This window comes from Psammomys obesus, unplaced genomic scaffold, assembly GCF_907164565.1.
Source record: "Psammomys obesus unplaced genomic scaffold, mPsaObe1.curated_primary_1811, whole genome shotgun sequence".
Classification (NCBI taxonomy): Eukaryota; Metazoa; Chordata; class Mammalia; order Rodentia; family Muridae; genus Psammomys; species Psammomys obesus.
The window spans coordinates 273972-299439 of record NW_026595981.1 but is presented as its reverse complement, the minus strand read 5'-3'; the positions used below and the strand labels follow the sequence as shown (position 1 = coordinate 299439).

Sequence of the window (25468 nt, the reverse complement as noted above, 5' to 3'; positions counted from 1 at the left end):
TCTAGTCCAGCGCCTGGGCAAACCTTCTGTTGTGTTGTGGTGGTTTCCCCATGGAACTCAGGAAGTCCTCTCTTCCTCGTAAACTGGTTCAGCTCTGATATTTCTGGAGGGCTCCCTAGGTGAGGATGACAGTGACAGCTGCTCGGTGCTCACTGCTGTGTGTGTGCCTTGCTTTGCTAGATCTCCGAAAAGTCCACATCTGCCTTTGACAGAGGAGGGGGCTGGAGCATAGAGATGTTGGCTGGTCACTGAGCACTACCTTCCTTCCTTCCTTCCTTCCTTCCTTCCTTCCTTCCTTCCTTCCTTCCTTCCTTCCTTCCTTTCTTCTTTCCTTCTTTCCTTCCTTGTTCGTTTCTTTGTTTCTTTCCTTCTTCCTTCCTCCCCCCTTCTTTCTTCTTTCCCTTTGCACATCTTCCTAGAGTGCACTTATGAGTTGACATCTGGGTAGAAGCAGTGACTTGCTCAAACTTACATTTCTGAAGAGTTCAAATTAGAGCAGAGCCATCCTTGCTGACTGTACAAAGATTTAGCTTTATTTGTTCATACCATAAATAAAACTGTGGGGTAAAGTGAACTCGTTGTGTCCCAGCTGTGGCTGGACCTCTGCATGGGATCCGAATAGGAGGTTTAGGGATTGCTGGGGAAGGCCAGCTGTTGGGGACTGGTTCAGGTCTTGGAGCAGTATCCTGGTGTGGGGTGAGCTCTTTGCTGGTCCTCCTCTGTGTGTGTGGCTGTCTCTTCTCTGGGCCCATTCTCTGTTGAAGTAGGCATGTCTTTTGTTTCTTCCTTTGCATCCTATTGACATCAATCTTGATTTCTTTTTTTCCTTTCCATATTTTTTAGGCCTCTCAGATGATTGTGTCCTACGATGAGCATGATGTCAACAACACTTTCAAGTTTGGGGTCATTTATCAAAAAGCCAGGCAGGTAAGCACTCTGGTTCACCCTGGCCACCATAAACTCTTGTTTATGATTTTGTATTATTTCCCTTTCAAAGTGCAAAAGGGTCCTGAGCTAGGTCCCTTTTAAAGATACGTTTTATTCTTAATTAAATGTATGTGTGTGTGTGTTTGTGTGGGTATGTGCACATATGAATGCAGGCACCCATGGAGTGTAGAAGAGGGAGCTGGGTTCATGGGAACTGGGAATAGACAGATAGGCAGATGTGAACCATTTGATATGGGTGCTAGGAACTAAATTCAGGTCCTCTGCAAAGAGCAGCAAGTGCTTATAACCACTGAGTCATCTCTTCAGCCCTACCTCTCCCTTTTCAATTAAAGCATTTAATGTATTCTTTTATTTTAGCTTAGTACACTAAGCTAACCTCGGTATCTTCATATCTATGTCATTGTTCTTTGTTCTCCTTCCTGTTTGCTCCTTCTGGAGTTCAGCTGGATCCCTCTAATCTCCCAGTTTCTTCCACTTTCTAGTTACACACCTCCCATCACTGAGATCACTGTTTTCCACCATCACTGAGATCACTTCCTCTTTCATGACCACAAACACAAACATATATGAGTGTACACATACACTTTTTTTTTCTTAGTTTTTGAGACTGAGTTTCATTATATAGCCTTGGCTGTTGTGAACGTAACTTTATGGACCAGGCTGGCCTTACAGTCAGAGATCTGCCTTCCTCTCCTTCCTGAACATTGGGATTAAAGGTATATAACACATAGACTTTTAAATTTAGGTGCCATATGTGATGTTTCTCTTTCTGAGTCTGGCTTGTTTTTCTTAACATAATGGTTTTCGGTTGCATCCATTTTCCTGCAAATGTCATAATTTCAGTTTTCTTCATGGCTGCATAAAATCCCATTGTGTGATATTTACCCATTCACCTGTTGATCGGCATCTAGGCTGGTTTCATTTCCTGGCTATTATGAATGATGTGGTCATAGACATGGATGTGTAAACATCTTAGTTATTAAATGCTCTGAATACAGTTAGAGCATCTAGAGCATAAATTGGATTGGAGGTAGCTGAATGTTCAAGGAAGGCCATTACACAAAGGCCTGTGAATTTTTTAGGTGGTGGTGCAGTTCTCACACAATGAAGTCTAATCCCTCCTTGCTCTTTCAGCTTATGCTTATCTGTGGGCTCATCAGTCACATGAAAACTCAAACACAGAGAGGGGATGGCTTAGCCTAAGCTCTTCTTTTCCCACCTTCTTACTCCCAGTTTCTTCTCATTCAGTGGGAGAGCCCCTTTGGAGCCCACTGACGTCATGTTGAAGTCAGCCACACTGGAAATATTTGCACCATGGAGATTAAGAAAGGCCAAGGCTTCTGCTTTCTCCCTTGCAAAGCCAGTTATCAAAGATGAAAGTTTCACCTGCATGCCACTGCTCCCCACCTCTGTCTCTTGTCGCTCCTTACATGCTTCTTTCGAATTATTTGGCCAAAATCATCTTTCTTAAAGTGAGATTTTATAAGATGCAAGCTAGTGAAGTGTTTTTGAGCAAAATTGTGTGTGTGTGTGTGTGTGTGTGTGTGTGTGCCTGCTGTGGAAAAACTAAATAGTCAAAGACCTGTTAGTACCTTGGTTAAACTTAGCGTTTTTTCACGTTTATTTGACCACAAACTTTCTATCTTCCCTACCTGTTTTCTATAATGAGCATTTACTAATATCCCAAGCAGAATGGTCAACCAGAGGTACCAATGTTTCCTCACCTAGGTTCTGTGAGGAGATTCCATGCTCATTTCTGCTTTGTATCCAATTGTCCAATTGCTCAGGTTTCTGCTAATGCAGTCACTGGTGCTGTGGATTTTTTTTTTTTTTTTTTTTTTTTTTTTTGCATGGCCGTCTCTTTCTTGGTTAGCTGGTTTCTTTGTCTGAAGATAGTAGACCACAAAAGACCAAGTCTGCTTCAAAGCACTAATTGGATGATGATTTTAGGAGCTGAGAGGCTGGCATGGATGCATCTCACAATTCAAAGGAGATTATTCAGGCTGCCACTGTAATGATTTCTACAAATTAACATCATTATATCATACAGATCGCCTACTGTAACCCCTGTAATTAAGGTTCTTTGCTTGTGAAATTTACCAAAACATAATCTTACAAAGTGATTACAATCCAATGTTCCAGCAAAGTTGTAATTATTGACTGTTAACCATCTACCTTGTATATTGTTTCTGTACCCAATGCTGCTGCTGCAGGGGAGAAGCCAGGAAGACAAAATAATTAAAAAAAAAAAAAAAAGAAAAAAAAAAGCCAGGCAGCTTGTTGCTTTGCAAACCTACAGCTGTAGAACATTTAATATGAACATTTATTGCATAAAAGCTCTATGCATAAAAGATCTTTGAATAAAAAAGGCCTTATCTAACTGCCCTGTTTGTCATGTATTGAGCTAAGTGCCATGGGTGATATTCTCCCTGAGTGTGTGGTCAAGCCCGAGGGTTGTACAAAACAAACAAACAAACAAACAAACAAAGACAATGATGATAACTGTGCTGGGTGAATCCTGGTGCAAGCCCCAGGAAGCACACTGGAATGCTTCCTACTGGAGACATACCTTGCCAGGAAGCAGCTGCTCTCCCACACGCTGCCACACAGCCTTAGTGACGAGGTCTCCCTTGCATGCTGAAGATCAGGAACAGTAATCTCAGTAAATTGTCGGGTGGTGGACGCTGCAGACTTCTGAGCCTTGGGGGCTCTGCCACTACCATTCCACTATGCCTTTGTGATGCAGAAGCAGCCTGGAGACACATATGTAAATGAGTTGGGCTGGCTGTGTTCTAATAAAACTTTATTTAGAAAAACAGGAAGCCTGGCCCCCAGGCTAGAGTTAGCTGTCTCCTGTTGAATAGCTGTGTTCACCCACTCATAGACCTAGATGGACCTTGCTCAGGATCTGCAGCACAGTGTTTGTTCTGCTATATTATTAACTACTGCTTTCCTAAAAAAGCTTTAAAACTTAAGTGTATCCATTTATTCATTCATTTTTTTGTGGTACTAGGAATCAAACCCAGGGCCTAATATATGCTAGGTAAGTGTTTTACCATGCCCCAATCCCCTAGAAGGTTTAGTTTTAAAAGGAAATTATAGAATGCTACTATATCTGGAAAGCCATTATCACTGTCTCTTGCTATGAAATGTTGGCAGTTCTGTGTGTGAGTGTGTGTGTGAGCATATGTACATATGTGTGTTTGATTTATTTTGTTTTGCTTTTGAGATTGTAGTTCAGACTTTCATTGAACTTGCTGTGTAGCCTAGGCTGGACCTCATGATCCTTCCATTGCAACCTTCTGCCTACTGAGATTACCAGCACCAGCCTCAACAAATACTGTTAAAAAACAAAGTAATGTTGTTAAGGTGGGTTAGACCGTATTGCTTCTTGAAGGCTTGGAACCCCCTGTTTGTTGTAAAACAGGCGTGAGTGGGCTGGGGTGTGGCCCAGCAGTAGAACGCTAGTGTAGCATCGTGGAAGCTCTAGCTCCGTCTTAGCAGCCGTGGCAGAGCTATCTGGTAAAGGCGTCTGAGTTGACTGGGCAGATGGGATTATTTTATGTGTTGCCTAAGATGTTTGCAGATTCTGCCTCTGTGTGTGTGCAGAGCCCATGGATTAGGCAGGACTTTTCAAGTGATTTGAGCCTGTCACTATTTCCAGGGCGTACTATTATTTTCAGTTTTGCTTTCTTTTGTAGTTATTAACCTTCTTAGCGTCACATATTATTGGAGGGAAGAAAGGTCTAATACTTTTACCCAGTTTCCCCAAAGGTCTCAAAACTACAGCACTGTGTCCCAATTAGGATTGTTGACATAATAAAAATATTACTCAAGTTTCCCCAATTCATATGGACTTAAAACATCCATCCATCCATCCATCCTTCATCTATCCATCCATCCATCCATCCATCCATCTATAATCTATCTACATGCACTCAGAGATCAGAGGAAGAATTTCAGGAGTCAGTTCTTTATACATGTGTGTCCAGGAATTAAATTTAGGTCATCAGGGTTGGCAGCAAGTGCCCTTTCCTGCTGAGCCGTCTTGGAGGTGCCTCATATGGACTTAGTTGCATGTGGCATGTGTGTGTGTGTGTGTGATGGATGTTGTATGTGTTGTGTGTGTATGTTGTCTGTTGCAGTTAAAAGTATTGTCTAAAAATGTTTATTATTAGCCCTACAATTATTACAGCAGTATATATAATTGATACTATTACAATTAATAAAAGACACAGACACCTGATAGATTTTAGAATAGCCTTATCTTACCTGGGGCAAGGCAGATATTAACCCTCTATGCTACCTTTACCTCCGAGCCCCCATCCCAGGCTACCTCCCATTCATATTTCCATAAATACTTCTTTATTCTCTCACTGAGCTGCTTTTTCCATCCATGCCGGCCATGTGCTTCTCCCACGCTAACCCATGCCGGCTCTCTTGCTCCTTCCTCCTTCTCTTCCTGTCTCTTCTTCCTAAGATCCCTCTTTTCCCAAAGCCCTTGAACCTTAGCCACACCTACCCCCTTTTTCCTGCCCAGGTGCAGGCTTTTTAAGGTTACAAACATCATTTTGAGATATCTGAGTGTCTGCTCATCTGGGCAGCAACCAGATCCTGGGGGCCAATAATTAGCATCAGAATACAGAGCACCAGCCCAGCCCCTGACATTGCTTCATGCTGTTTTAATCATGTGTAGGTTCCATTGTCAGGAAACAGCTTCTCACTACAAAGTCCCTACTTTTCCTTTCTATAGCCAAACCCGTAAACCCCCTCTCTCCGTTCTCCTTCTTCCCTCCAGTTTCTAACCGTTGGCAACGGCTTATCTGCTCTCCAGTTTTATTTCACACTGCGATAGTACCACACTGATATGGCATTTCTTATCTTTATTAGTTATTAACCTTTAGTTAAAAGCTCTAGGGCTGCTCTCTGCTCAGCAGATTATCAGACTTCTCTTGTGTGTTTTCATTTTTCTTGTTTCCCTCTTTCTTTCCCTTTCCCTTTCTTCTTCCCCTTTTCCTTCCCCCCTTTCATTCTCTCTCTTCATTATTCTGAGATATCTTCTTACTATGTAGCCCAGGCTGGCCTTGAATTTGGTACCAGCCTGAGTGCTGGGATTACAGGTGTGTGCCACCATGCCTGACGTAGGCTCTGTCCTTATTGCTGTCCGTGGTCTGGCTGCACACACTCTGCTTAGCTGTTCATTCAAGACTTTGGGGTTGTTTCCAGCTTTGGAGAATTCTGACTAGAACTACTGTGAACACTGTTATGGAGTATTTGGGGTTTTGAGCCCATGTTTTTATTTCTCTGGAATAATTGCCTAGCAGGATAATTTCTGGTCCCACGGTAAATTGCATGTGTAGCTGCCAGACCGTTTGTGGTTATTGTTTCACACATCAGTGTGTGAGTGATCCAGCTTTTGTGCATCCCAGCCAGTCAGTGCTTCTGAATCTTAACTTGGCCCTTCTGATGCATGCATGGCGTACCTCATTGGTAGCCCTCCGGCACCTGTGTGTCCACTTAGGTGAAATGTCATCTACGTCTTTTTTTGACCATTTTCTAATTGTAATTTTTTTTACTGTTAACTTTGAATACAGCTTTACTAACCTATAATTTGCACACGGTGTCATTCACAGTCATAAGACTTATGCCTCCACAGGTGGCTTGTGGTGGGGTCCCAGTGGCACAGTAATAATGATCTAATTGCAGAATATGCTCATCTCTTCAAAGAAACCTGATACCATGGACGATCACTCCTCTGTCCCATCCCTTTTATCTCCTGGAAGATATCACAATCAAGGCCAGCCTGGGCTACATAGTGAGAATGTCTCTTAAAATAGTCTGCCTTCTGGTTCTGGGGATTTGCCTATCCTGGACCTTTGAGAAGCAGAAGAATATGTGAAAATTTTGACTGGTTTCCTTCACTCAGATAAATGTTTTCAGGGCTCATCTATATTGTAACATGTATCCATTCCTTATTTATGGTCAAATATTGTTCCACTGAGTAGATGTAACACATTAAAACTCTGTTTGTTGGTTGGCAGATGTGAGCTGTTTCCACTTGTGGGTTATGTGTGGTGCTGGTGTTGATGTTCATGCACATTTTTTGTGTCCATGCATTTTGATATCTCTTGGGTATGCACCTAGGGGTGGAATTGCTGAAGAACTGACTGGCTGTTGCCAGAGTATCTCCCTGTTCACATTCCTTTCAAGAAGCTGTAAACCAGGGCTCAGAGCTCTCTGGAACCTCACCTACGCCTGTTCTTGTCACTCACCATCCTAGTGGTTGTGAAATGGGGTCTCAGTGTAGTTTGGATTACTGTACAATTTTTGTTTTGGGATAGGGTCTTGCTGTGTGGCCCCAGCTAGCCTAGAATTTTCTCTGTAGACCCAACTGGCCTGGAACTCACAGAGCTCTGCCTGCCTCTGCCTTCTGAGTGCAGGGATTAAGGGAGCATGCCACAAAGCTGAGCCATACTTTAGAGTTCTGAGAATTCTTTCTAGAGCCTCTTTGGAAGCCAGTGGCCAGTCCTTCACTTTGGGTCATGCGTTTGGTGTCACTTCTAAGAGTTCTCTTTGCTCTGACCCCTGTTGGACTCCAAGGTCTCCTTAGCCGGGTCAGCAGCCAGCCATGCAGAGCTCCTCCATTACCCCATTCTGTACCTGAGGACAGCTACGGCAAGTGTCCTGAACAACAGGGAGGAAGAGAGAAAGGGACCCCGAGTGTGGACAACACTTTGTCTCCACGCCCAGTGGCTTCTTCTCATTCCTTCCCTGGCCCTTGTGTTTCTTCCAGACACTGGAGGAGGAGCTATTTGGGAACAATGAGGAGAGCCCAGCTTTCAAGGAGTTTTTGGATCTCCTGGGGGACACCATCACACTGCAGGATTTCAAAGGGTGAGTTTTGTCAGGGGCCCTTGGTGAGGGCCAGGGCGGGCAGCTCTGTCCTGGGGGAACATAGGGACATTTCCAGCTCTGATCCTTTGCTCATGTACCTGCATTCCTGAAGACTCCGTGGTCCTAGGGATAATCCAGAGTGACAGATTGGCTGAAAGGCAGTGGCCTCAGAAGCATGATGAGGTTGCTCCTGCTGAGGTTTGCCTTCCTAATTACATTTGGCTCAGACGGAATCCACCTTCCCTACTACTCACCTGGCAGGCGAAAGGGAACCCTGTGCCTTTTGGAAGGAAATGACCCGATTTGGATGGTGTGTGAAGAACAGATAATTAAGAGTTTGCGCAAACATAATAACCCTTTTGGCAGAAATCCATGCAATAGTGTGTGCTCTTTTAAAAAAGGGGACAGAAAGCTAGACTATTGGGACTATTGTTTGGAAGATTCTGGCTCTCGATTTTCCTAAGAAAAGGCAACATTTCAGAATATTTCAGACCTGTCCAGCTGAGTGGCATATGGCTGAGAGTCCTGAGATTTAGCCCCTGTCCAGGAGCCATCACAAGAACCTAACATGTTGTATAAGAAGCATTTAGTCCAATTGTTGTTCAATAATCACTTTCTTCCTCCCCACCTCATCTTCTCTTCACTTTGAAGTCACTGCTAATGTCGGGGCAGTCACGCCAGGGTTAGAACCCCACCTCTGACACAAACAAGCCCCAAGAGGATGGGTCAATGATTTCACCTGGAGAAGATTCCAGGTCCTTATCTGTGAAAAAGAGATAAGCACCCTCCAAGGTCACAGGGGATTAAAAGACAGTGCAGACAAAGCAGCCCTGGAACCTGAATGCCTGGCTTCCTGGTAGGGTCCTTTTGCCCTTTGGATCTGAAGTGCATCTGGCTGAGACCTCCCCCCCCTCCCCAGTCCAGTTACCGAAGACTGACCTGTCAGGCTGGCTCAAACTCAGTATCATCCTGGTGTGTTCTTCAGAGTGCTCTGTTTACTAACATGTGCCACGAGGCCAGTCTTTGTCTTTCATGTAGGTGATTGATGGTAGAACACTGGGCGAGGCCGCTCAGAACAGATCTGTGCACCTTCCTACCTGTATACCCTCGTCGGCCCTCAGCCCTCAGTGCCGATCTGCCGTGCATCTGTAGTGTCAAGGTGATGCCACTTCACCTCACCTCTCTTCTGCTCCGCCCGTCTTATGACAGTTTCCGAGGAGGCCTGGATGTGACCCACGGACAGACAGGGGTGGAGTCAGTGTACACCACTTTCCGGGACCGCGAGATCATGTTCCATGTCTCTACCAAGCTGCCCTTCACGGATGGTGACACCCAGCAGGTATCTGGGCACAGGATGGCAGGGCCAAGCTGCAGCTCGCTCCCCCTCGGCAGATGGGACACTGTAGCCTGGGGTGGCCTGTTAAAACACCTCCCTGAGGCTCAGGGTGTCGCTCGTCGGTAGGGTGCTTCTCTAGTGTGCGGGAGGCCCTGGGCTCTGCCTCCAGCAGCAACAGTAAGGACTTCCACTGATGAAGCTGGGAGCAAAGCAAACACGTTCATAAAGGCTGCACGGCAGACCTGCAGCGGGGAGCCGGAAGCCGGTAGAGCAAGCTCTGTGTGACTCTTGTGGCTTCAGAATGTGTGGGGGAGCAGGTTCGTTAGAGCGCTGCTGTGAAGTTCTATAGGTTTCTGAGCAACGGGCTTCCATGTTTGACACGGCATGTGTCTCCTTCTTGTGAACCCTCTGTCTCCTGTCCTGGCCACTCAGCCTTTCTTCCTTCTTGCTGCCCTGTGAGTGTGAGGCTTGCATGAGAATCCTCTCAGCCTTGTTGCCTGTCCCTAACCTGGGACACTGTGAGACCCATGACTCCAGCATTGCCGACTCTCTCCAGGCTTGCTGCTTTGAGCTGCGCATCCCTGGGGAGGGTCTGGCTGGGAGAGCAGCTGATCCTGCCTGTTGTGATGCCAATGACCCTATCTTGCTTCTTTCCTTCCTATCTCAGAGAACACAGGAGGGCTTCCTCCAAACTCTGACCTCTTTGTTTCTGCCTAGGGCACCGGGAAGGGAGTGGGGATGAAAAGCTGTAAACACTGTGCATGGCTTCTTAGGAGTAAGAGATATTGGCAGGTGAATTATGACGAGGCTGGCAAATAATAACTGGACATTCTAGAAACAAATGGGTATGGGATTTGTTGTGTAGCCAAAGCAGGTTTTTCCTGGGTGTCTCACGTTTGGTCCCTGTTTTCTTATAGCCTCCCTCACCTGCTGCCCTTGTCTCGTTACCTCAGGGTCATTTCACTCTGGCATATGTTACAGAGTCTGGCTCTTGGCAGGAACCAAATATCAATGACAGTTCTTTCCTCTTATGAAATGGGTGCTCAGGTGTGTGTGTGTGTGTGTGTGTGTTCAAGCACTCATGCAACAGTGATATAGTTTGCATAAAATAAACGCGCCCAGTACAGTGCTCAGAGCATGACAGGTACTCTGTAAATGAGAAACTCAGTTTGAAAGGGCTGAGTACAAGTCCTGTTTTCAGTATGCATTTAATAAAGGACCAAATACATAGGCGGGACCTGGTGTACAGGAAGACCGTAATCATCCATATGGATAGCAGTTGAGGGTTCCTGGCACATAGTAGGGGCTTGTAGCCTAGATTGCATGGCAACATGCGTCCTGTCCACCCGCTCTCCCCTAGCCGCCGATGTGCATTTCTCTGTGTCCTCACCTCTGGTGGCGTGGTCTGCCTCCCGACTTTTCTGTCTACATTTCCTCGCTGTAAGCCCTCTGCTGTCACCTGCTCTGTGCTCCCAAAGCTGCTGTCAGGTCCTTCCTGCCAGGGAGCAGCTTACTCAGCCACTGCTGACAGCTTGGTTAGCATTTTCAGGTGGCTTCTCCTATGTTTGTCTTTCTTCTTGATTAATTATGGCTCTCTCGGGGCCAGACCTGGCCTCGTACTCTTACTTGGTCTCCAGAGCCCTGAGTCCAGGCTCCAGGCAGCTGTTACTTAACAATATGGCTGTCTTTCTCCCTTTTTATCTTGGTAGCTCCCACTGATTGAGAGAAACGACTCCCTGAAGAGCTGGGCCTCAGAGTTGAGAATGTATGAAAGGTGGAATAAAGAGGAATTTGCTGTTGAGCTCTTTCCTGTTTGGGGCATGCTCCTAACTCTTTCCTAATGATGAGGTACTTTCTGTTTAGCTGCAGAGAAAGCGGCACATTGGGAATGACATCGTGGCCATCATCTTTCAAGAAGAAAACACTCCTTTTGTCCCAGACATGATCGCGTCAAACTTCTTACATGCCTATATCGTTGTTCAGGCTGAGAGCACAGGTGCAGAGACCCCATCCTACAAGGTAAGGACAAGGCCTCTGTGGGGGCAGTCATGGGCCCAGGTTCATCCCCATGGCTGGTAGGCACAGTGACAGCTGTAGTCACTAGGTCATAACGGTATTGCAGTCCCCATGGTTGGTCTGGCTTCTGAGATTCGGAGCCTGGCCCTTGGTGGAAATCACCTTTTGTGGTCTCCTCCAGCCACTACTGTTAGCTCTCCAGCTTCTCACTCAGCAGTGCAGAAGCTGCAAGCACCCTCACTGGGTATGGTGAGAACATTTTCTAGAGGAAGTCTGAGGAGGAGGGGAAGAGGAGGGGAGGCTTAGAGGATGGTCAGGAAAGGAGAGTGAAAGGCGACAGGAAGACAAAGGCTGGAGTGGCTTCGTAGACCCTGGTTCCTGCATCTAGATGATGTGGACATGTGAGTGGCTTTAACTGGAAGATCTCTGTGAGAATCTGACCTGGAGGAGGCTCCTTACTGGGGACTTTTCTTTCTGGTTAAGCTAAAAATGTCATCCTGGCCACTGGTGGTGATACATGCCTGTAATCCCCAAATCTCAGCAGATGTGGGAGTAGGGGCAGGGGGATTAAGAGTTCTGAGCTAGTCTGGCCTACATAGTGAGACCCTGTTTAAAAAAAATAAAAATAAAAGAGGATGAGGAGGGTGTGGGAGGCGAGGTGAATTTAGTTAGGCTATGCTGTATTGCAAGTGTGGAAATAGTTCACTAAACTCCATTAATATGTATAATTAGTACATGTTAATTTAAAAAAGAAAAGGGTCACCTGCTGTAATGGGAAGAGGTGTGTGGAATGTTAGGCTGTCTTGGCTCCCATCCCTCAGCCTGGCATAGAGACAGGACACACTCCCTTGTCCTCCTCACTGGCTGTTTCTTCACCTCCTTTCTTTGCCATAACCTCTGGGGCAGCACACCTCTATATTCCATTGGTTCGAGGGGCCTGGGACCCATGGGAGACAGGTTAACTCAGGAATTTTAGGGTGAGGGCTAGGTGATCTCTGAGCCACATGTGAATAAGAGCCAAGTGCTGAGTTTCTGTTTTTTGGGAAGAGAGAGTTCAGTTCCTAAAAGGCTCCCTGCATCACAGAATACTGGGTGCCAGCATCTTAATCAGGAGGAGGGATGGGAGGATGGAGGCTGGGAATGTATAACAGATACTAACCCGGGCCTCCCTGGGGCTCCCTGTGCCTCAGCCACCTTTACAGCTTTTGTCAGTATGAACCTACATGTACTAAGTGCAAAAGTCCTGTCAACTTTTAAAACCAAGTTTGAGACATTAAAAAGAAATCAGTTTTTAGGCTGTGGAGATGGCTGTCAGTAAGTGCTTGCTGTACAAACCTGAGGTTCTCAGTTCAGATCCTGAACACCCACATAGAGAGCTGGCGGCATCTGTAATTCTATCACTGGAGTGGCAGAGACAGGAAGATCCCTGGGGTGAGCCAGTTTAACCAAATAGGGGTTCAGTGAGAGAGACCCTGTCTCAAAAGGTAAGGTGGGATCCAGGCTTAGTGGCGCATGCCTTCAATCCCAGCACTGGGAGGCAGAGGCAGGTGGATCTCTGAGTAGTTCAGCCTGGTCTACATAGGACAGCCAAGGCCACAGAGACCCTGTTTCAAAACAAACAAACAAACAAATGAACAAACAAATACCAAAAGAACCCCAAATGTAGATGGCTCAGTGGGTAAAGGTGCTGGCTGCAAGAGCCCGGAGACCCACGTTTGAGCATCAGGACCCACTCTGGGAGGAGGAATACTGTCCTTTGATCTCCACATGCATCCACCCTACCCCTGTGTGCACATATGTCCATGTGCCGTGTGCAGAAACACACACTCCTCCCCAAGAAGTCCTTGACACCTCTCCTGCTGAGGTCTGTGGGGCTTTTATGTGCATGGCTGCGTGTGTCCCTCTGACACTGAGCAGGGATCTCCTGCTTTGACTGAGATGGGCATTCAGTTTACAGTTGTCTGGTTCATTTGCTGGTGGACACAGGATTTCTTATTCAGGGCCTGCTGTGTGCTGGGAATGCTGGGGAACGAGGAAGAGCTGGCCTTGTTGACCCCAGGCAAAGGGCAGAGGCTCCAGTGAGTGCGGTTCAGCCACAGGCAGCGAGGACCCTTCCCTCCCTGCCTTGAGGAAGGTTTGAATTTGTTACCGTGCCTGTGTCTTCTAAGGTGCTCACTCCCCAGAGTGCTGATCCCCCTTGCTCCTTTCAGGAGGATTGGGTTAGATCCCTCAGGGGTCCTGGCTGATGCTGGGCCTTAGCTGAACCCTGGGCAGGAGACAGACAAGGAGAAAGAAGAATAAAGGAGGGAGGGACCCCAGATGGTGCAGCAGCCTGGGGGCTCTACTTCTGTCCCCTTGCTGCTGTGTGATTGTGAGTCAGTTTCTTCCATCTCTGGGCCTCTGTTTCTGTCTTTGCAAAGCAGGAAAGCTGGATTATATAAGCCCAGAAGTCCAGAAGCACAGGCAGGTGGAGTATGGGCTGCCAGGTGGTTTGGGGAATTCTGTATTTAAGGTGGCCTTTTTTGTGTGGAGGCTGGTGGGCAAGTAAAGAGAAAACTGAGTGATGGTGGTTTTCGCTCTGTGTGTAAGTGCTCTGCGGTATAGCAGCCTTCGTTTTTCTACATTCAGGTGTGTGTGTGTGTGTGTGTGTGTGTGTGTGTGTGTGTATGTGTGGGAGAGAGAGAAAGTGTGTGTTTGTATGTTTGTGTGCATGTATGTTTGTATGTGTGTGCAGGTATCAGTGTGCATATGGAAATCAGAGTCCAACTTGAAGTGTGTCTCTTAGGGATTGAACACGGGTAGTTAGGTTTGGTGGCAAGTGCCTTTACCCACAGAGCCATTTTACTAGCCCTTGAATAGTCTTCTTGAGTCCTAACAAGGCCCATTAGCCTGCTCATAGGGAAGCAACGGAGGGCACTTAGAGCTGAGGCCACAGAGCCAGGGAGCCTGGAGCAGAAGTCTTCCCAAGAGTCTCTGGGGCAGGTGAGAAAGCAGCTCCATGAGTGCATGGAATGTGGCATTGAATTACTTTTCAGGTAGGGGTCTAGTTCCCATTGCTCTAGATTGGAAAGAGATTGCAGCTCAGCAATCAATGGGATCCCCTATCCCTACCCCCCAGGGGCTGTCTCACCACACTCCTGGAGTTCTGCCAAGGTTTCAAGAGTCTTCTGTGAAGCAGGCAGCTGATGAGGACCTTCCCCTGCTCATCGCTCCTCCCTCTGAGCAACCCTGCCTGTCTTCAGGGTGGCAGGCCACACCCAGGCAGGGGGCTTTGTTGGGTTTCAGCCTTCACTCTCTCAGCTCCCCTGGCACCTGGTTGCCCTCACACCGAGCTCCTTCTAGCTTCAAAGATGCTTCCACAGTGACCTGGCCCCTGCTTCCCCCCAGCACAGGCTGGAAGGTAGACTCCATGCTCCTGCTTTCAGAAGCAAGCTGAGCTGAGGAGCAGCTAAGGCTTAGCTGCCTCAGAAGACTGAGGTCAGAGGAGGAGCTAGGATGAGGATGGGTAATAGATGGACATTACCCAAGAGGACTTGGATCCTGCCCCTGCTGACCTGTCTCAGGCATGCCTGAGACACTTTCCCTGTCAGCTAGACTACTTCAGTGCAGGCCTGAGGAGGAGGGGTCGAGCCAGGGGAAACAGCTGGGCCTGCAGGCGTCTGTGCTTTGTCCCAAGTGTCCCAGATACCCACAGTGGGCAGCCAGATTCTTCCTCAGAGATGGAATTCTAGACTCGGGCCACCAGTGCGTGTGTGGTAGGTGGAGGGGGGCTGTGTCTGGCACCTGGGGCTCAGCCAGAAATCTTGTCAGTGAACACAAAGCCATTTCTCGGCTCTGAGCACCTCAGTGTGGGCCCTGCAGACAGCCTGAGCTTGTAGGAAGAATGCTCCATTGACCAAGGCTCTGCTTCTTTCCCTCTGGACTTGGCAGGGCCTTATTTTGGCTGGGCCTCAGGCTGCCTGCTCACCCAGTCTGGCAGACTCTTGCATCTGCCCTACTTCACAGGCCAGAGTGGTTGGCAGCATGCCAGGGCCTTCACGTCAGCCACTGCTAGTGAAGGATAGGGCAGCCTCCCCAGAGCCCTGCAGCCTCAGGGGTTGACAGTAGGTGACACCAAGACATTTGCGTGTAGAGAAGAGGTGAGGGAGTGACCTGCTCCAGGACACCCTCAGAGAGAGTCCCTGGATTTTCTTACAGTCACAGCATCTGTCTAGAGCCTGGATGTCCCCCATCCTCATTCCCAGCCATTGCCCTTGGTATGTCTGTGCCCAAGCCTCAGCCAGACTGACTGTCTCTGCATGTAGGTCCAGGTTCAGACCTGGGTCCACTGCCTGTGTCAAAGCTGCTATGAGCCCCACGCTTTCCCTGCAAACAGTGTTTACTTTTTTCTTCAAATTAGTTGTTGTTGTTGTGTATATATTTGTGTATGTGTGTGTGTGCTCTGTTGTGGGGTACACAGTCACATAGATATGGAGGTCAGAGACAACTTTTGGGAGTCGATTCTATTCTGGGGACTATCAGGCTTTTTTTGTTTGTTTGTTTTTTAAACCTGTAGAGCCATCTCTTTGGCCCAGTATTTACTTTTTTAAACACTTTAAGTAAGTTTGACATATGGCCAGGTTCAGGGGTCAGTATAGTGGGACCTCAACTGGGTTGGAGCAGTCTGGATTCTCTGTGCTTCTTTCTCTGGTTTTGGGGGTGCCGTCTGTTTCCTCTCAGTTGACTTCTCTGGGACGAACACTGCGGTAGGGTAGCAAGGTAAACCTCCTGGCTGCTTGTGTTGCTTTCTTTGTAATCAGGGCCGTGGTTCCCCGGCCCAGGACATCATCTTGCCAACCTTGCTTCCAGCCCCTAGGAAGGCAGAGAAGATGCAGGATTCCATCCCACCCAGCCCGTTAGAGAGCATCACTGGGGGCTCATGGGAGATGCTCACACAGACAATCTAATCTGTCTGCCTTCTGGGAAGGAGGGCAGGGTGAGCTGGTCTAAGGAGTGGCGCTCCTCTTCTGTCTTAGCCCACTCGAGACTGTTTCATTTAGGTATCAGTCACTGCACGGGAAGACGTGCCTGCCTTTGGCCCTCCTCTGCCAAGCCCGCCCGTTTTCCAGAAGGTAAGAGCCTGTCCTTCCACTCCCGTCACACCCAGGACCCCAGATCTCTCCCCCTGAGTGCCACTGGTCGGAATGGGCTTGAGGAGACCGGGAACACTGTAGGGGAGGTCCTGTGAGAGCTTTGGGGTGTCTCCTTCCTGAATCTCCCTTTAGGCCAACCTGGCCCTTGCTGGGAGTTTGACGCTGGGATTGCCTTCCTGTTAGTGGGAGGACTTTCATATCGTGCTCTTGGCCCAGGCGCCAGTGGCAAGAGTTGCCCCCATTAACCAAGCTGCCATGTGGAGGGAGGGTTTCCCAACACTGGGGAGCGGCTTCCATGCTGCATATCAGCATTTCCAGCCTGGCCGTGGCTGGAGATGACCAGATAGGAGAAGGGCTCATGCAGGGGCTGCTCTGCTTTCTGTTACCGTGGTTGGAGGCGTTTTGTCTGACGAGAAGACTGGGAGAGTTCTGAGCCCTCTAACCTGTTTCAGGGTGCAGAGTTCCGGGAGTTTCTGCTCACCAAGCTCACGAACGCAGAGAATGCTTGCTGCAAGTCGGACAAGTTCGCCAAGCTGGAGGTGAGAGTGTGGGACCGGAAGTCTCATCTGGGCTGCTCTAAGCCTCCCTCAGGGATCTCACATGCTGCCTGTTCAGTTGGGGAGCTCTCTGCTCCCTGCTAAGCCCGCCGGTCTTTGCGGCTTTGGGAACTCACTTTTTACCAGACTCTAGGTCTCAGCAGCCAATCACCAGTCATTTACTGAACTGGTATTATGCCTCGGTCTTGCTCTGTTACGAAGGATAAGACTCCCTTCTGCTGCCGTGTGGTGCACAGGCTGGGAAAGGGGCCTTTATGGAAGACAAGTTATAATTTATACTACAGCACGCCATGTTAAACTCTGGGCTACGATGGAGCCGGTGGGTAGTGACTGCTTCTGCTAGGGATGATGGAGGGTGTGTTCAGGGAAGGCTTCCTGGAGGAAGTTGCTTTTGAGTTGCTGAATCTTGATGTCTGATGAAGCTTTCATAGGAAGACTCTGGAAAGTCATTCCAGATCCAGGGAACAGCCAAGAGTAAGCAGAATCAAGCATTTCGGCGTGGGAGTCATGGGCTGACGGCACCCTCCCGTGGCTGGAAGATGGGGCTCAGCTGCATATGGTGGCTGCACTGGCTGAGCAGGGCAGTGTTTAGGGGTCATGAAGTTAGAGGCCTCCTTAGCCAGCGGGCGTTAGAGGAGGAGAGGTGTGTAGGGGAGATAGGACAGGAACTGGCCAGTTAGAAATGATTAGCGTCTAAGAGGCTCAACAAAGGCAAACATTTTGCAGGAGGTTCAGGGATAAACTGCAGGTAGCTGTGTCCAGCCAGAGGTCAGCAAGCCACATGTGTGCCAGGAGAGCTGTGAATGTAGTCTGAGATCAAAATCATAGACTTGGGTAGAAAGCATTCTGACTTCTCCCTGGTAATCTGACTGTGCAGGTCTTTATAGAGGACAGCACTGTGTCACAGTGTCAGTGGTTGGACTTGCCTGTAAGGTCAGGGTTGGGAGGACAGAATGACTTTTAGAAATAAGGGTGGAAAAGTGGAATTGTGAGGTGACTCAGCTTCGGCTCTGTGGTGACCTGGGGACAGTTGGGAGAGGAGTGTCCCTTGGACTTTAGCCTGCTGAAAGGTGTTGTCCAGTCTGTGTGTATGTAGCCCTGTCCAGGCTGCATGCATGGCCCTGGCTGATAGCTGGCTCTCACAGAGCCATGGGCAGGGGCTTGTAGATATAGACCTTGGTCTGAGGTCTGGGCTGGGAGTCCCCAAGGAAAGCCTTAGGAGAGGTGGTGTGGGCAGGGAGAGCGAGCAGAGGCCAGCCCAGGACATTTGTGCTAACTACAGTGTTAGTGAGCACAAAGCTTATTCTCCTAGGACTCCACTGTGGCCAGGGGCCGGTGACAGTAGCTGTCCTCACACCAGGGATCTGGAGCACAGAAGAAAGTGCACATCTGTGCTGTTCATGTCTGTACATCCCCTCCCTTCCAGGACCGGACCCGGGCTGCTCTCCTGGACAACCTTCATGATGAACTCCACACACACACTCAGGTCATGCTAGGCCTGGGCCCAGAGGAGGACAAGTTTGAGAATGGGGCCCATGGAGGATTCCTGGAGTCTTTTAAGGTATGGACAACAGGCTGACTTGGGTTCACTGAGGCAGAGGGCAAAGAGATCAAGCAGCTAAGTTATTGGGAATCCAGCCTCAGAGCCCAAGGGCCAGTTAGAGATAACAGGATGGGCTGGGCCTTTGCAAAGGGCTGGGGCATTGTGTGTTAGGTTGGAACAACCAGCAATGACTCAGAGCATGGACAATCTCCGTGCTCTCCCTTGGCCTGGGCCATCTTCAGCCCAGGAATCCCCTAAGCAGGTTAAGTGAGTGAGCAGAGGAGAGGATGTATGAATTAAGGACCTTGCTGCTTCTGCCTGTCTCCCTCAGTGTGTGGTCAGGCAGCCCAGGAAAGAACGGGGGCTGGGGGACAGTGAGGCCATAAGCCTTAGAGGCCTTCAGTAGCTGGGTCAGTGGCTGATTCTTTCATCTTGGCTGGGACCTGGATGATGGGAGTGAGTGGGTGGGTGGAGTCTCTGCAGCCTTGAAAAAGGAAGGGGCTTACCTGGAATGCACTCCCTGTCTCCAAAAGGACTCAGATCAGCCTGTACGGCCACAGAACCAGTGGGGCAGGCAGTTTCCTCACCCTGCCCTGGCTGCGCGCTTGTTGGCCCACACAGCACTTGCGTTGGCGTCTGATTTGGCCCTGGCTGTGATCATGTGCATTTGACTGGGTAGAAATAACTGCTTAGTTACCTGTTGATTAACTCCATTAACACATGGTGTGTGTGTGTGTGTGTGTGTGTGTGTGTGTGTGTGTGTGTGTTTGCAAGTACGAGTGCTACAGGACAGGCTACAAGAAGCCATGAGGGTCTCAGGACCCTGCACCTCAGAGGTTAACACCTAGATTTTCTGACCCTAAGTAAAGGTTCTGCCAGTTTCCCATCAGAGAGAGATTCATAGAGGTGGTAGGATTGGGGTTACACATGTTTAAAAATACCAGCTGCAGGGTCCTAGGCCAGATCTTTAAAGTCCCTAAGCTACAGTTTTCTTGCTAAGGACCCAGAGATAATACATTGGACCTCTGTCACTCTGTTGTGAGAGTTCATTGGAATAATGCCCAGAAATTTCAGATTGCCTATGACACAGCAAATAGCCTTAGCTGCTATAACAGAGCACACATTACCTGTGCTGTATAGGTCACATATAATCTTAAACTTCCCAGCTGTTGTTAGCGCTCTGTGGGGAAGGCTGGTGTTATGGATATAGTAATCTTGGCATAATAATTCACACTCAATGTTAGTAATTGTGAGTATAGTTTTACGTGGGAGGAAACAAAGGATCAGACACTAAATAATTTGTCCCAGGTCACCCTGGAGACAGAGTTGAATTCAGGTCTTCCAAATTCTCAACAGCTACATGATAGTCCCTTCTAGTTTCTGACCATGAAGATTCCACCCATGCCAGCCAGGCCTTGACAGGCCTGGGTCACTTGCGCACTGCCCAGCTGGACAGCTGAGAGCAGGGCGTAGCTCTGCTGGCCCTCGCTAGAGCCAGCTGCTGAGATTCCTCCCTAGGGTGGGAATCGCTGAGCTGCTTGTCCATACTGGCAGGAGATTCCCAGGGCTTCTGGGATAGTCTTGGTGGAAGCAGCTGACAGAGGAGGAACCAGGGGAATCTTGATGCAAGAAGAACAGTGTGTGAAGGTGTGTGCTTGGATCGCCGGCACTTGGGAAAAGCCACGGCAGGAGGATGCTGAGTGCAGGGAAGGCCTGGGCTGTATCATGAGACTCTGCTTTATTTATTTTGTTTGCTTCTGAGAAAAACAAAAATGAAGGAGAGAGAAGAAAAGGACCAGAGGAGGAAGAGGGAGCCACAGTGGACAGACAGCCTTGCCAAAAGGAGGGTGATATGAGGCTAGGTGATAGGAAACAGTCTTGGGCCTAGGAAAGGCAGGGGAGCAGCCACTTAGAGGCCTTCTGAGGCTCTGGGGGCTCCGTCCAACCTCACAGCACACCCATCAAAGTGTTCCACCTCCCACAGTAAATTAATTTATAATAGCATGATCAGAGAGTTGAGCTACCGTTGACAAGCTTGCACAATTCTGTGTTTTGCAGACATTTTATGAAGCATTTGTTGCTTTGAGTTTTATAGGTTTTCTTTTATAGTTTAGAACTAATGTTTTTTTTATGATTTCAAATAAATATTTATTTAACATTGTATGTAGGCTGTGGACATTCTGCCCATGGGTCCAAAGGATGGAGTAGCTCAGCAGCTAAACACCTAAAGGATGGTGGCTCAAGGCCATTTTATCAAGTCTCTTGCATCTATTAGGAGTAGTAGCAGTTGGTATGTGTTTTATTTACTTTGGCATGTCTGAGGTTCTCCTAGAGGGGCTTTCAAGAGAGGACATGCTGCAGCACTCTGTTATGACTGGCCTATGAGCCAGTATTCCAGGGACTTCTTTTTACTTCTCTGGTTGAAGACAGACCCATTTTTCCATTCAGAGTTCACACCTGCCTTTGAGTGGTTGCGGGGACAGAGGGGCCCATCAGGGTCAGGCACACAGAGTGAGCCTCCAGAACACTGATGACCATTGTCAGTATGTTTCTCTTCCCCTAGCAGGAGACCTTGGCTTCTCTTGTGTACCCTTCAGTGTTAATTCTGCTCTCCCACACCTGGGCAAGGGAGCAGGCATGATCGTGGTGCAATTCAAGAGTCAGTCTCTAGTTTTATGGTCTCCCTATGGGGCCTCAGGCAGGACTGTGGTGTCAGGATTATTGACGTTTCTTTGCAATTAATCCTAGACCTCTGTGGAGTAGCTCCAGAACATCCCTATCACTGTCTGCAATGATTTCAGAAAGAGAACGCCTGGGCTGGACGTTCTCTCCCAGGCAGGCGTGCGCTGAGGAGGGTGCTCGGGGATGCGTGCATCCCACCACCTGTCCCTTCAGACTGGTCTTCCCCAGCGGCCACATCCCAGAAGCAGACCTGCTATGCTGTGGCTGTGTGTGCCATGTGCTGCTTCACGCCGCGCTTCAGTTCTCATACTAAGAGTGGAAGCTTCCCCTCCGCAGGAAGTGGACATCTAGACCTGCTTGTAAACCAAGCTGCTTGGAGGAGTCTCACTCAGGACCTGCCAGGTCTACTGACATTTGGAAGTTTTCACTTTTATATAGATGGCAATCTGAAAATCTATACATTTCTAATGAGAAAGTCTCATCTTTTGCAATGATGGTTTGGATGGAAGATATTTCCATGGCTTAAGGGTGTGGCTGTAGCTGTGCTCCTTAGAACCTCATGTTTTTTTGTTTTGTTTTGTTTTTCTGATAAAGGAGCTGTGTATCACTTCATTTTGGAAGGTACTCATCCTTAGACCACTGGTCTGTAATGAAGTAGAGAGAAAAAGTTAACAATTGATTTGTCCATGTGGTATGGGTATAGCACAGATGGACCATGGTTTGAGAAACACTGGTCTAGCTCAACCTTCCAACTGACATCATAACATGGAGGCAGGAGTAGAAGACAGTGGGACAGAATGGCTTGAGGAGCAGGAAAGCAGCAGGCTAATTTCTCTAGCTGGTAATTTTTCGACTGGTGTACATAATGCATTGGTCTCACCTGACCCCTAGTGGCAGGAGAAGTCACAGGCATCTCTGGCAAAGTCTCTTTGGGGTCCAGGTAGGGACAACCTGAGTTCAACCAGTGATGGTGGAGGGAGGACAGGACAGTGAGTGAGGCAGACACAGTCTTGACATCTCTGTCACTGCTTTTCATCCTGGAAGGAGAAGTTGTGGTACCATGGATGGATTGCATGCCTTTGGCAGTACACCAAAGAAGGGCAGGGGAAAGGAGGGAGCGAGGGAGAAAGAGAGAGGAGAGAGAGAGAGACAGACAGACAGAAGAGAGAGACAGATAGGCAGAGACAGAGAGAACACACAGAGACAGAGACAGAAAGACAGAGAGACAGACAGAAGAGAGAGACAGACAGAGACAGAGAACACACACAGACAGAGACAGACAGAGACAGAGAGAACACACACACACACAGAGAGAGAGAGAGAGAGAGAGAGAGAGAGAGAGAGAGAGAGGCCAGCCTTGGGCTTCTGCTCTGCTCATGGTTCAGTCTGCGTGAGCTGCGAGCCTGTTCCTGCTGGAGGAACAGCAGACACTGACTGAAACTGTTTCAGTAGGTAGGGCATTAGTATCTTTGACTCAGAGGACTCCGTTACTTCCCAAAATTTGGATGGGCATGCTCCCCTACCCCCACGCCATTCTCATCCTCTTGATTTTGGTCCCCTACGTTGAGGAGGCTATGGTGCTGGTGGCTGGAGTGGAGCTTGCTCTGTAAAGCCAGCTGGGGCTGAGATGAGGTGACCCCGTGGTAATGTGAGAGCCATGCATTTCATTTCTTGTCCTTATGCCTCCCAGGAGAGCTCGATGGAAGGTAACAGGGAGGTGTGCTGAGGGCTGGGAGGCCATGGGGGCTGAGAGAGTGTGGTGGAAGCAGAAGTGACTGGTCAGGAGGACAGCAAGAGACAGTCACATGCAATGATAAAAGGCCAGCAGAAGACTGCAGGGTTTAGAAGTCTAGGTGAGATTCCAGCTCTGCACAGAGAAGAACTTTTTGAGGGTCAAGCCACCCAGCACTAGAATGAGTAGCTTGTCCTTGGAGGACACAAACAGAGGAGTCAGGTGAGCTTTGCCAAGTGCAAGTCCCAAGGATTCCTGAAGCCAGTGCAAAGGCTTTCCTGACTGTCCTCCTCCCTGCCTTCTTCATCCCATCATCACCCCCTTCGCCTCCCTTCCATAACCCCCCTTTTTTTTCCCCCATTTTCTGACTCAGCTGCCTGGTTTGAGAGGGCCAGAACTTCTGTTCAGTTGCCCATTGGACCTGAGGTGTGAAATTCCTTACTTGTCACTGGACAGTTTCATTCGAATCAAGCATCATTTTGGGTCTTAGTGGTGACCGTCGCTTGTCTTGCACACTAAGATCAGGCAGGAGAACAGACTTGAGTGGGCAGGAGTCACCCCAGGTACTGGACACACACTGTCTCACTGCATCCTGGTGAGAGATCCTCCTGCCTGGGACCAGGGGACAGTCAAGGCTCCACCCTTCCTTTTGCCGAGGGCAGAAGAGCAGTTGGCTGACAGCCTGCCCAACTCTGGAATTCAGCTCATTGGCTCCTCAGGTTGTTTTTTGTTGACTCTGACAGTAGCACACCTGAAGACACTGTCTTCTCTGACACCAGCCTTTGACAGCTTTACGAGAGTGGGATCCCCAAACCTCCTGCTTTCGAGTCATCTTTAGTTTGTCCAGCAGGTTGCTCCATTTTGGCCGTTGTCTGCATCTCCATCTCTTCTCCCTCTCCTCCCCCCTTTCTCTTCCTCTTTCTATCTCTCTTCCTCTTCCCTTTCCCTCCCCTCTCCTCCCCCATCCTTTCTCACCTACTCACTTTCTTCCCTCTTTTCTTTTGGAGATAGGGTCTCCCTGTGTAGCTCAGGCTAGACTTGACCATTCAAGTCTCTCAAGTTGTATGGATTACAGGCATGCACTATTATAGCCAGCTTTGTATTTTCAATCTTGGGGCCTGGGATCCTAGATTTGGACCCCAGCTCTATCTCTTACTGATGTGTGACACTTATTTGTCACTTGAGAGATTTTCAATTCTCTCTATATCTCAGACTTGTAAGGATTCAATAAGATTGTGTATGTGAAGCTCCTTAGACCAGACACACTGCACAGGGCTTATTATTCATCCTTGGATCTTTTCTGAGAAAGGCAGACTAGCTCAGAATAAGAATGAAGAGTTCGAGATGTTGGTGACACCGGTGGTTGGCAGTACAGGGCAACACGCATAGTAAGAGGCTGGTATTTACGAAGCATTTGTGTCATTTTAAGGAGCCCTTCTCTCCATCCGAGGGTGTATCAGATAGCTTCAGGCTTCAAAGAGCACACAAGTCCATGACGACTGGGTGCTAGAATGAATCAAATATGCTGGTTCTTACAGCTGTGTCCCAGGAACACTGTTGCTAGGCAACTCTTCTGTGGCTCAGAGAGGGGAGAGGTGACATCCCTTATGGGGCATCTTTCACTCAGACAATAGAGGCTACATGATGTTTATTTGAGGCTGATAGTCCCACATCTCATTGTTGGTGGCTTTTCTTGAGGGCCATTACATCCACCAGTAGCCTCTCTGTCCCTTGTCAGGAGGAATGGCAGACAGGATGAGAACTTTCACCATTCCCAGGTCTCGAAGGTGTCCCTGTGGTTCTGAAGAATAGTATTTGTGCCAAGAATAGTATTTGTGTGTACACAGAGCTCTTCCTGGGTGTCTCAAGGGAAGGAAGGAGGCTTTGTTCTTGCTCTGGGGATATTTGTTAGTGGCACATGGGGTGTGCACAGGTTCAGAAAGGAGGGAGTGGGCTGTGGCTTAGTCCGTATCTGATTGATAATGCCACGGTTCTGAGAGTACCTTGTCTTGACAGGTTCCCACCATGCTGGGGAAAACCCACTGATCACTGTAGCAAGTTGTCCAGGTGACTCCGGCACAGTTGGCCAAAGCACGCATGCTCCTTCCCTCTTTCCCCATGTCCTGGGCTCTCCAGCTTTGTCCTCAGGTTTGGCCTCCCAAACGACTCCTTTGCTCACAGGTGCTCTCCCCAGAGCCACCAGCAGACACCCCTCTGGCCTCTCTATAAGGGATCAGTTAAGTGAGTCCAGGGAGGAGAGAGGATCGGAACGAATGTTGCTTCTGCCAGTTGGAGTTTGGTACCTGTACTTGAGCCACTGATGGTACAGGTGTCCAGGAGCCCTTGCTCTTTGGGCCCCTGATTGCTGACTGATTGACACCTATAGGCCATCATCACAGACACTGGGTCTTTTGTTGTTAGCTTCCCCTTAGAGGCATGTTTTGGGCACTCTAAGGTACACCACCCCTTTACCTTCAACACTGCAGTTCCAGCTCCTGGGGTGGTGCTGAGCACACGGGAACACGTCATGCTTCATATTAGCAGCAAGAGAAGCTGCGTTTGAGATGCTCGGGCTCTCTCTTATAGCTTTATAGGTTCTCATTGCTCCTTCCGGGTAGACACGCCCCG

General features: G+C 48.6%; 1 protein-coding gene across 7 annotated transcripts in view; it reads left to right on the top strand.

Annotated features, from left to right (window-relative positions):
- Window positions 1-25468, top strand: part of Rap1gap2 (RAP1 GTPase activating protein 2) — a 211341-nt gene that overhangs the window by 171679 nt on the left and 14194 nt on the right. For all 7 annotated transcript variants that reach the window (XM_055619473.1, XM_055619478.1, XM_055619475.1 and 4 more), the window contains 7 exons: window positions 844-927; window positions 7742-7842; window positions 9052-9181; window positions 11042-11197; window positions 16234-16305; window positions 16779-16865; window positions 18310-18444. In XM_055619473.1, coding sequence (XP_055475448.1) covers window positions 844-927; window positions 7742-7842; window positions 9052-9181; window positions 11042-11197; window positions 16234-16305; window positions 16779-16865; window positions 18310-18444 — 765 coding nt within the window. The remainder of the gene's footprint in view (window positions 1-843; window positions 928-7741; window positions 7843-9051; window positions 9182-11041; window positions 11198-16233; window positions 16306-16778; window positions 16866-18309; window positions 18445-25468) is intronic.